Source organism: Lissotriton vulgaris, chromosome 9, assembly GCF_964263255.1.
Source record: "Lissotriton vulgaris chromosome 9, aLisVul1.2, whole genome shotgun sequence".
Lineage (NCBI taxonomy): Eukaryota > Metazoa > Chordata > Amphibia > Caudata > Salamandridae > Lissotriton > Lissotriton vulgaris.
In genome coordinates, this window is record NC_141697.1 from 905,763,428 (window position 1) to 905,775,893 (window position 12,466).

General features: G+C 45.3%; 1 protein-coding gene across 3 annotated transcripts in view; it reads right to left on the reverse strand.

Annotated features, from left to right (window-relative positions):
- The window catches only part of LOC147692482 (Golgi-pH regulating cation channel-like), a 543,103-nt gene that overhangs the window by 98,411 nt on the left and 432,226 nt on the right, over nt 1-12,466 (reverse strand). Inside the window, exon 14 of one of the 3 annotated variants that reach the window (XM_086938691.1) lies at nt 11,541-11,612. The exons of 1 other annotated variant lie outside the window; for it this stretch is intronic. In XM_086938691.1, the coding sequence (XP_086794817.1) occupies nt 11,541-11,612 (72 nt within the window). Of the gene's footprint in view, nt 1-11,536; nt 11,613-12,466 lie in introns of all 3 variants that reach the window. One more of the 3 variants, XM_086938692.1, reaches the window with a different exon arrangement.

Genomic DNA, 12,466 nt, shown 5'->3' on the forward strand with positions numbered 1-12,466 from the left:
AGTCTGTGGTTGTAGCCTGGGTGATACTAGTCAGACAGCATGCTAGAGGACTAGTAGGTTTTCAGGGGCATCTCTAAGGTGCCATCTGGGTGCATTCATAATAAATCTAGTACTAGCATCAGTACAGATTTACAAGGTGTTTAACCATTGGTTTCAGTGCAATCATAATGTAGCTGCTGTGCCCAGTACATATACGCAAGATGGCTGAATAATCACTTGCAATGTCATAGTAACAGAACTAGAAATCCAGCCTAGTTGGTTGTGCCCTCACATATAATTTAATGCACCCTGACTTAGGGTTTTTAAGGCCTTCTGAATGGGGTGACTTACATATAGTATATTCAGGGTAGGTTAGCATGGCACACAGGGAGCGTTCCATATCATGTTTTCAAAATGGTTTGCATTGCACCATTTCAGCCTCATTGCAGGTTTTTCGCTTGCAGAACCCTTTGGGTGGCACAATACATGCTGGAGCACATATAGACCCTTTTAGTACCCAGGCCCTGGGTACCAGGGGTACCATTAATGAGGGACTTTCAAGTCCTTTCCAATTAGGCATTTACCTTGTTTTAAGGGAAAGAGCACTGGGGGCCTGGTTAGCAGGGACTGGGGGAACTTTCAGTTACAAAGCATCAGTATTAGGACAAAAAGTGGGGGCGCCCATGTCTAAAAGGGGCACTTTCCTACAGAATTTGTATCAACCTATGTGCGGAGAAGAGGGTCTCCATAAGAAAGCCATTCTCCTTGTGATGCTTATGCCTCTCTACCTTGTGAAAGGCGACTGCATGGTAGAGAATCTCATGGTACATTGGTATCTTATGCGAGTGAAAACTCTGCCAGATAGATATTCGGATGACTGTCAGCTGGAGGCTCTATGTCCTAGTCACCCAAAGGGTCGTCATGGGGATGTGGGTCATGTGGCGGGTCATAAGGGTGTTAGGGAGACCTTTGCAGAGAACCCCGAGGTGAATGTGGCAAAGGATCTACAGGCAGTAGTGGAGCGGTGGAGATCCCTCTACTCGGTGCCGACCATGGCATACCGGCAGTGGCAGACTGGAGGCCTCATGAGTGGTCGGGGAGCTTGAAGCTCCAATCATGCCTATAGTGTTTGGGCTGCCAAGGAGCAGTCTGTGGGAGGGTGGCACTCATTGCAACCATTTTTGTCGGACGTTGAAGGAGTTAGTCCTCATTGGCGTTGAAACCAGAATACTCATTTTGCAACAGTTCCTCTATCTTGGTGCCAAAGGCCTCCGGCTGCTAGTCGCCCTCAGTGTCTTGGTCCCCAAAGAGGGAGGGAGGGTTGTCCTGAAGACGGTGTGCCATTGAAGCCAAGGCAATAAGACGATCTTGGCAGTTTTGGAAGGGCTTTTTGTTGAAAAAGGTTAGACACACTCCGCAGGAGTCTTCCTCATGGAGGGGAGGGGGAAAAATAGACATTATAGACTGGGTGGAGGTATGTCCTATTTCAAGCAAAACTTGGAGTATGTAGGAAGCTGGCTCTGTATATACTATATTAAAAAGAGGTATAGCGTGTCCAGGGAGTTCCCAAAGGTATATCAGAGGATAAATTAAATAATACCTTACTCTCAATTTAGTGGTATCTGGGCTGAGCAGTTAGGCTTATCAGAGGGTAGTGTGAATACAATTTGTTGTACACACTTATACAAGACAGGAACACACTCTCAATGACCAAGTCTAAGACAATGTTTTGTAAACAAAATATTACTTTAGTTACTTTTCATTTTTAGGAACCAAGATGAGAACTCAGTTACAGGTAGGTAGACCTTTCAATTATGCAATACTTTCAAGTTATTACTGGCAAAGGTTTGCATAGCATCAAACAATATTTTACACATAGTGCTTTTCAATGTGGAAAAAGATACTTTGTATTCCGGATCAACACTTGGAACAATACAGTGAGAGACCAATGTAATCCTATGGGAGTAAAGGTAGGTGAGTAACTTACATGCAAGTAAACGGTTTTCAGATTCAGCATCTGGGGGTTTTGGTCAAAACTGGACAAGGGTCACACCAAGGTAGCTACTGCACCACCAGAGGCACCTGGGCCACCAAGTGCTGAGGTCACTGAGCCCAATGTTATTGTAATGAGGTTGGAGGCACTTCTTAGAGGCACTGGTTGCAGGTAAGTACCTGCGGTTCAGGGACACAGGCCCTGGGAGTTGAGGTCAGCACTGCAGGGGCCACCAAATAGCACTGAGACTTCACCACCAGCGGCACAGGGGCGGCCAGGTGCAGGGTGCAAAGGAGGAATCGGGTGCCCTACAGAAATCAAAGAAGATCCTCGGTTGGAGAAAGCGGCTGCTAGCTCAGTTCAGGACGCTGGTTGAAGGAGTCCAAAAAGTGGAGAGAAGTTAATTAGTGGGGAGATGCCAGGACACTGTTGGTTGGGCACACAAAGGCCTGGGTGCAAGGGTGTCTTTAGGCGTCTGGTTTCTTTCACCGGATCCGGTCGCGGGGACCTTTCAAGTTGAGGCTACAGACCTCGTAAAGAAGATCAAGAGAGGTCGTCCAATGCTGAGTCCCAGGTCAGGATCGCCGGGGAGACATCACTGAGTCGCTGGGCCACCTGGACTCTGGCTGTGGGTGTCAGGTGCAGAGTGGTGCAGGGGTCGCGGATACGCCTGGATCTGGAGTTGGTTTCTTTCCGGACAAATTTGGTGTCGACGGGAGAAAGAGTGTGTTGAAAACCGCACAGGCCCCTGGGGTACCTGGAGGTTGCTGGCTGCGGGCCACGCCGGTTTCTTGGAGCTGAGTCGCTAGAGGAGGAGACAGGCTGGGGCCAAGTCAGTTGTTGTCATCTTCACTGCTGTACGTTTCTTCAGTCCACCTTCTTTATAGGTTGTCGAATCTGAGGAACAAGGTTCAGGGGAGCCCTTAAATACTAAATTTAAGGGTGTTACTAAGGTCGGGGGCAATAGACAATAACTAATCTTCCCTAGGGTGACTACACCCTTTGGGTGCTCCCTACCTTTGGGGAGAGGGGCACATATCTATTCCTATTGGGCCTAATACTCCAAAACCAGACAGAGAATTTTCAAGAGAGGGGTTCACCTCAGCTCTGGGCAACTCTAGGGGTGTGCCAGGCTAAGTTGGCCTCTCCTACTCCACTTCTGCTTATTAATTTTCCCACCTGTCCTGCTGCCACAAAGTGGGGTTAGGACGGGGGCAGGTATCTCCACTAGTTGGAGCTGTCCAAATCAGCATAACACAAGGTGATGGCCTTTGAGGCTCACTGCCAAGTTTTGCTGCTCCTGCCAGCGGGAGGTGAGAAGTACCTCCACCCAGAGCAGGCTTTGTTTCTGACTTCCGAGAGCACAAAGGCTTTCACCCCATGAGGCCAGATACCGGTCTGGGGTGGCTGGCGGAAAGGGACCAGTCAGCCAATACACTAGAAGTCGGGTGTTTTTCAGTGGTCATCTTTAAGATGCCCTCTGAGTGCATTTTAGAATAAATCATCACTGGCATCAGTGTAGGTTTATTGTACTGAGAAGTTTGAAACCAAACTTCTCAGTCTTCAGTAAAGCCATCATGGAGCTGTGGAGATCGTGTTGACTAACTCCCAGCCTATGTACTCAAAAATGGCTTCACAGCACTTGCACTGTCCAAGAATGGACTAAGACACTTACGGGGCATACTGCTCATGCAGTTATGCCCTCACCTGTGGTATAGTGCACCCTGCTCTAGGGCTGTAAGGCCTGCCAGCAGGGTGACTTACCTATGCCACAAACAGTGGTGTGTAAGCATGGCAACCAGGAAGGTGTCCCAAGTCAATACAGCTAGTTTTGCCACTCCACAACACATAGCCTGCGATGGCAGTATGCATGTGTTAGGTGTGGGGTCCTTTAGGGTGCCACAATACATGTTAGGAACCCTCTCTGGCCACAAAGCCCCTGGTGCCACTGGTACATATTACAAGTGTCTTATAACAGGACCTGAGGTGTGCCAATTGTGGGAGCAATAGTACAGTTTGGGGAAAGAACGCTGGGGCCTAGTTAGCAGGTTCCCAGCACACACACAATCCAGTTAGAATCTGGCACAATGTTATGGAGTAACCATGCAAAAAGGGGCACTTTCCTACACTTGGGGCAAAAACGAAATGGAGTCCTTTCTATCACTGGGGCATTCTTGTGGTTTGAGCAGGCCCATAGGGGCTAGGCCTCAAACGGAGTGTCGAAATTGTCCAGAGGAACCGAGTCAAAGGGGGAACTCGACCGGTAAAAACAGACAAGGAGGAGCAATTTAAATTTCTTCCGACGAGGAATTGGTCCTACGAGAACACGTGGAGTCAAACTAGAGCTTGAAAGGACACATTTGATCCGGATTGTGGAGAAAAAAACAATCTAACAATGTAGCCGATGCCCATGTGCATTACCAGCAATAGGTGTATTAACTATTCCTTCGTGACTCGAGAAGCGGTTTAGAACAAAAACAACTTGCACACATCCGAGCCCGACACTAGATGGCAGTAATATGGCAGGAATATGTACAGCATGTTTATCAACAGCTACACATGCCACAGACATATTTTGGGGGCCTAACAAAATACATATTTTGCCATCATTTTCCACAGTACTGAAGGGAAGTACTCTGTGTGGACGAGCTGTTCGTGAAAGAGCAGAATGCCATTCACTGACAGTGAAGTTTACCACAATAGACTAGTGGATGAAGTGGGCTCGCAGAAAGCCCCTATAAGTATATTAATTGTTTATTTATTTGCAATTTTTTTTATAGTTCCACTTGGCTCAAGGAAGGCCATTAGACAGACCCCAGAGGATACTGGGGCATGGATTAGCAAAGTTTGGGACACACAATCGCGTTTGTGTGCACTTTATATTACTTACAATCATTACACCCTTAAAAAAACTGAGCGGATCCATCGGAGTACTGCACTTTGAAATAGACATGTTTAAAGTAATTGTGAGTGACTTTAAGCTGTATATTACTAGGAATTAAGTTCTAATGCATAGTTCAATTCAAGCAGAATGGTACCTGGCTGCTGTTCACAGCCGCCACCCACTCGTCCCCCAGAAACAAATCTTGTAGGTTAGGTGCCTGACAGGAGTGCTGCTGGGTGCCTGATCGTCAGGAACCAGGTGGCGACAGAAAACAGCCTAAGATGGCCAACATCAGAAAGCTTCAGGGCAAGGTGGGTGAGGAGCAAGTTGCAAAAACTCACTGTTCTTATGTGCAACGAGTTAAGCTGCAAGAGAGCACTAAATGTGCCATTACAGCAATGAGCTCAGTTACTATGAAAAAAACACCTGGTGGCATGAGACGAAGCTTAGCTTGTCAGAGGATCGCTCCCCACTATTCATGTCAAATTAGTGCTTTATAAGTATTGGTTTGCCACGGATCTCAAGTGTCACTCATCAATAACGACACTACCACTTTTGGAAGTTGAGTTGACCCCTCACTCACACCATACTGGATGTCACACCTGGTGCAGACAGTGGCAAACCAAGACTGCTATGAGCCATAGAGCAAGCAAGAAAATGACAGATGGCTGGATAGAAATAACGAGGACTCAGTGGGCCTTTCAGGCCCCTGGGGCACAGTGCCACTGCTCCTGCTGCCCAATTGAGAACTATGGGCCTTTTTTTGGATCTCAGCAGATGGAATACTCAACAATAAAATATATCCTGTCCGGCATATTACGATCTCCATAAGATATAATGCTATTGAAATACGTTTGTGACAGAGTATTCCCTTCCGCCAAGATCTAAATCAGCCCCTATGTCTGATGAAAAAGTTACTTGCCTGCAGGACTGAACTTTCTGATGGATACTCTACCTGGAGATTCCTCACCTGTAGAATTGTCCCAGGCGTCAGACTGGATACAAAAACTTTAAAGATCTTATCTGCCGGTAGGAGGGCGCTGGTTTTATCTCAACACTGGAAGTGGTGTAATATGATGTCACTGAAGCCATATAGCCCAGACCCCAGCGCTGGGACAGACGCCATGGTTTCATCCATTTTTATCAAGTCTTTGAGGGAAAAGAACTGACGCTGATAGAGTAGTGAAGCGACAAAATGTATTTTTCAGCAATCTTATTAAATTCCCTATAACAGTCCATCAAAAGAGGAGATGGGCGGGTCGGTGAGGAATCGACAGGCAGATAGAGTATCTACCAGAAAGATAATTACAGCAAGTAACTTTTTCATCTGATGGATACTTCTACCTACAGATTCCTCATCTGTTGAACAGATTGCATAGAAGGGTTGATGGTTAGGTATATTTTTGCATAATCCTGTAAAATAGATTAGGCAAAGTAGCCATCCTAACGAGCATCGGATCCAGGCAAAAATGCTTGGAAAAGGTGTGCAGCAATGACCACGTAGCTGCCTTGCATATGTCTGTGATCGGAACCCCTCTTGCAAGAGCAGAAGTTGTGTACTTACCTCTAGTGGAATGGGCCTTGATAAAGTCTGGATTTCCATCTTTGCCAAAGCATTGCAGGTGTTGATGCATAGATTGATCCACTTGGAAACGGTCTGTTGCTACACTGCTTTGTCCTCCTTAGCACCACAGTACTCCATAAAGCGCTGGTCATTCATTTGCATGCCTTTTGTGCGGTCTAGGTTGTAGTTAAGGGAAGTAATAGGTTGGAAGGGTGATAGACTGCTCCAGGTAAAGGGAGTAACAGGCCTTTGGCAGGAAAACAGCCCAGGTGCACATCACTAACTTGTCAGGGAAAAAGGTAGTGGAAGACAAAACCTCTGAGCTTTCAGCTCACTAACCCTTCTGGTCAAAGTAATGGCTACTAAAAATACAATGTTCTATGCCAACATTCAATAAGGACAACCCTGAAGGGACTCAAACTGAGTCCCCATAAAAAAGGTTAAAACTAGATTAAGGGCCCACTGTTGCACCACAAAGTGTGTTGAAGGATACATATTTGCCAGCCCCTTTACAAAATTGCATAACAATTGGGTGCATGAAAAGGGGCGGCTAGACTGGTAGACAGAGGAACTCAGACACCCCTGCAAGGTACCCTTTGACAGTGCCAATAGCACAACCCCACGGGGAAAAAAATTAATAACTTACTTACCTTCTGTAATGGCTTATCTAGTAGAGACTCTATCTAGCTTTAGAAATGCTACCTTAGAATATTCCCCAGGCATCAGTCTGTAACTGGACATTTTCAAGCACTACCCCTGTGCGTGGCGTCGCTCTACTCCACGTTGGCAGCAACGTCGTTGGCGGAAGTGACTTGCGCAGTGCCTATATAGACATCTCTCTAGCGAGCTAATGTGAGATTCTTTATTGCAACTTTCAAGTCAGAAGCGCGGAGCCACTAGGAACACTGAAAGAATGATATCCATGGTTAAGGGCCTTAGAAGGGTGATCCTGCAGTGCAATCAGTTTGCAGAGCGGGGAAGCTCGTTAAGGAATCTCCAACTAAATAGAGTATCTACCACAAAAGGCATTACCAAAGGTAAGTAACTTGCTTATCTGATAGAGATTTCTAGCCATAGATTCCATATCTTTGAATAGATACTCAAGCAATATCTCCACGCAAGTGGATCTGCAGAACGGATTAAAGACCCAAAAGTTCCACAGGACCGAACGGGGAAAATGCAAGTCATGCCAGGCCTGCTCGTCCAGCTAGTAATGCTTAGTAAACGTGTGCAGAGATGCCCACATAGCTGAAGACAGATGTCCACGACAAGGACTTCACAAGCTAATGCAGTGGTGGCAGCCTTGGCTCTAGTGGAATGAGCACGCAAGTCCTCAGATGTTTTTTTTTTACCCATTGCGTAGCAGATCTTTACACAGAGCACTATCCATCGTGAGATGATCTGTTTCTGCACAGCCTTTGCTTTCTCGACTTATACATACTCAACGAAGAGCTGGTTGCCCACCTGAACTTTTTTGAGCAGTACAAAGACAACACTCTTTATGGGTTTCTCCTTTTCTTTAGAAGGATGAGGCAGAGCAAAAAAAGGTAAGCAAGCGGATATTTTGGCCTACATGGAAGGGCATCACAATGTTTGGAAGGAAGGAGGCACATGTTCAAATAACCATCCTATCTTGGTAGAAGGTGGTATAACCAGGCTGCACAAAAAAGCCTGCAGTTCGTTGACCCTCCTGGCAGATGTTATGGCCACTAAGAAAACCATATTATGGTATATAAACGGAGTGGACCATTGTGCAGTGGCTTGAAAGACATGCACATCATGATGGGGGCATGATGAATGCCTGGGAAGAAACATATGTTCATGACCTTTGAGGAACCTTGTCACAATTGGAGACTTGAACAAAGGTTGGTCCGGCAACCACACAAATACCAAAATGGCTGATAAAAAGCCCTTAACGCTGCCCAGAGCAGAGCTCTGATGAGCAATAGATAGAAAATAGTAAAATGTGGGAAAGTGGTGCAAAGAGAAGTTCAATGTTCTTGGATGCATACTATGCCACAAATTTCTCCCGGCAGCAGGTGTATACCCACTTGGTGGAGGGGCTCCTGGCTGCTAGAATAACATCACAGACTTCAAGAGGAATGTCAAACATTGCGGCTCAATCTCCACACATGAAGGTGGAGGGTGCGCAGGTTCGGTTGCAAGACCTTACCCTGTTGCTGAGACAGAAGATACTCCGGAAGAGGCAGCCTGAGCAGAGGATGGTCATGCTTATTAGCTTTGAATGCCAGACTCTCTGTGCCCAATCTAGAGCCACAAGAATGTGTGGGTCTAGTCATTTCTGATTTTCTTGAGAACTCTGGGCAGAAATGGTATTGGCAGAAAGGCTTACAAGAGGCCAGAGCTCAACTCGAGGCGAAGAGTTTCTGAGTGAGAGCTGTCTTGCAAACACCAGCGTGCCGAACTGCTGATATTGCGCATTCTTGGTGGCAGCAAAAAGATCTAACCAAGGGTCTCCCAACTCTAGAGAGACCTTGCACTACTTCCAGATGGGAACCCCATCCGCGATCCGCTAGGCACTGACAGTAAAATGATCTGCCCTAGCATTCAGAGAGCTCACCAGGTACAGAACCACCAGTGAAATGCCCTGATATTCCAGCCATGTCCAGATAGGCAGGGTCTTTTGACAAACCCCACACGCCCGGTTTATAGCAGTACCACATGATGGTGGTATTGTCAGTGAACACCTGCACCAGCCTTCCCCTTATCGAAGGATGGAAGGCTTTCAACGTCAATCAGATTGCCTGAAGCTCCAGAAAGATGATGTGGAGCCCTGAGTCCTCTAATCTCCACATCTCCCAGATAGCTGCCCCAGCCCAGAAGTGAAATGTCACTACATTTATCTCTAGTTGGAGAATGGGGATGGATCTGCAGCTGACTCAATCGCAATTTGTCAGCCACCACTGCAGGTCTTTTGCAGTTCCCTCCAAGATATGGACCATGCCGGAGAGATTCCCCTGATGATGTGCCCATTGGAACTTCAGGTACCACTGTTGAGCCCGCGTATACCAACGAGCATGTGTCACTAGCAGGATGCAGGCAGCCATGAGGCCCAACAGCCTCCGAGTCAGTCCCATCAAAATAGGATATAAGCAGAAACATCGGAATCATAGACTGAATATCCTGACTTGCCGCTCTGGAGGATAAGCCCGAAATTGCACTGTATCCAAAACAGCTGCGATGCAAGGGAGCTTCTTAGAGAAAGTCAAGTGTTACTTCAGCACGTGGATTGTGAACACCAGCGAGTGCAGTAGGACTACTGTAGTCTGGAGGTAGGAGACGACTGCCTAGGGTAAGCCGCATTCAACAATAAACAGTCATCACCTTGGTGAACACCCATGACCAAAGAGGAGCATGGCAAACTGAAAGTGACCCTGGTCCACCATGAACTGCTGGTAACACCTGAAGGCAGGCAGGATGGGTATGTGAAAGCATGGCTCCTACAAATCCAATGCTACCATCCAGTCTGCTGGGTCCACTGAAGACACAACTTGAGCTAATGTACGCATTTTGAACTTCTCATTTTTCACAAAGAAGTTGAGAAGGGGCAGGATTAGGATAGGACAAAGCCTCCATCCTTCTAGGGCCCCAGAAAGTAGTGGGAATAGCAACCACAACCTGCTTCTGATGCTGGTACCCTCGCAATGGCTCTAAGAGAGACAACACTTTCTGATGGAGGAAGGAGAGATAGTCCTCCGTCATATGATCTTAGGTGAGAGGCATGGGTGGAAGGGTGCCCAGAAAGCAGCTGGAGTAGCCCCTTTAGACTATCTGTAAAACCCCCTTGTTAGATGTGACCAACTGGCAAGGGTGCAGCTGATGGAGTATCCTGCTCCCACTGCATGCCTGTGGTTGTATGAGAGCAAACTAAAGGGCTTTGGAGGCTGCGGATGCGGGGAAAGGCGGACAGGCCAGATCTCTGGCTAGTGGCCCCATGTTATCTGTGGCAGACGAGTCTTTGAGCACGAAAAGGCCTTGGAGGCTGGAAAAGAATGAACGGGGTTGGAAATTCCTTCCATTGCCACAAAAGGGGCAGAAAGCGGACTGGGGTTGGCGAGGGGCCATTGATAGGCCTAAGGACATGACCATATCTGCACCAGCGCCGAGTTCGTCCTCCCACCAAAAAGGGACGCAATATCAAAGGCCATGTCTATGAGTGAGGCTTGGACATCCCCCGAATAGCCAGAGGCTCTCAGCCAGGCGTGGTGCCTAAGGCCACTGACTATGAAATTGCTCAGCCCAGCGATCTGTCATTTTTCTTCGTTTGGAACATCCACTCAAAGAGAATACCAAAATGTCACACTATTTTATTTATTTATTTATTTAATTTGTATGGCGCGTTATAACCACAGGGGTCTCTAAGCGCTATTTTCTTAAATATTCTTTACACATTTATTAATCCAATTCTTTAGTGTGTTATCTTCTTTATTGTTGCTTTCATATCTAATAATAATAAATGTCGAAAATTAAGGAATGTACAGAACTATAATATTTGATGCGATTCTTCAAGACCTGTTTTGAAAGTTTTTGATCGCTATTTTTATGAAATAGAGGCTATGAGGTATGTCGTTGAACTATGGGGCTGATTAACATATAGATGAATACATATGGTACTAGATGTTTTAAGGAAAACATAGAAGTGATACTGCTCGCATTTCTAACCTATATAAAGTGTCCAAAGGCTAAAAAGTAGAGTGAAATGTGTACAATGTTCAAATTAAAGTTTAGATAAAATAGTGTCTAAAGTATTTTCGATAGGTTTTATAAACAGAAACCGATTTCTAAAAAAACAAAATAAAGAATAAAAAGTAAAATAATACCTTGGTTTACAGGCCGCATGTATATTGGTATGGATGAAAGAGATTGAGGACTATTGATTTGAGAATAAGGTTGCGAGGCGACTAATTTCCAATAACTGTTGGAGAACATTTAGAAAATAAAAAAAATGTGAAATACGAAAATAGCACCACTGAAATCCAGTCCAAGGGCGACAATGTTAAACCCACCCCCCCCCCCCTCCCTCATCCCCCCCCCCTCCCTCCCAACGCTTTCAGTACCACTCCAAATCCCATACTGCTTTCTTCATCCCAAAAGGATATCCACAACACAAGACAGGAATCCACAAAGGCCAGAGCAAACTCGCATGTCATGGTGGCAATATTATACGACGTCTGGAGAGAATGACAAATAGAGAAACAATGAAAACCCCCAGGGCTTAGATTTTAGTACAGCCGACTCCACTCAAGAAAATCACACAAGTAAAAATGTAAACAGGTTAACTTACACACTAAGGTATAATGAGGAATCTCCAAAGGGGCACTGGCAAAATCATCTTCTGAATGATCTAATTTGTCATTTAGTAAAATGCCATGACAAGCAAGTCTTGCTAGCCAGTCTGCTTTTACCCCCTTTCAAGATTAATAAAGCATGGCCAATGGATTTCTCTCCTTTCTTTGTATTTTGTGCAAAGGAAGACAAGATTTCTTGATAAATCAGCTATGTCACACTCTCGTTAGTAAGGTGGAATAGGGTGGGTTACTAGTTTGGACTGTGACTTATTTCATTATTAATTATTACAAGTGATGTGATGTATCAATTAAAGTGAATTTGATTATATGTAAATACAAATTAATGTTACATACATTTATAAATCGCAAAAAGATTTTTTTTATAATTGCATAATATAGTTTTTATCTTTAAATATTTTTCAGCAATAAATTGTATTTCTTTATACTTTGTACGATTTTAAATAATTTAATTTAACATTGTTTACTATGGCATTTGATTTCAAGTTCTTATCTTCATTATTTTCTATGAACAGGTGTTACCGTAGCAGTGGTTGGCCTTGTGTGTTACTGGACTTACTAGAGTTTCCTTTGAGTCAGTAGTAACTTGCACTCATGAATTTGTCTCAACTCCCTTTTCAAGGTGGTGGAAACAAGCAAATCTACACTTTTGAGTAACTTTCTACTCGATTTTGAAAATAGCCAAAAGTAGTAAAGTTACACAGAAATGTAAGAGTAAA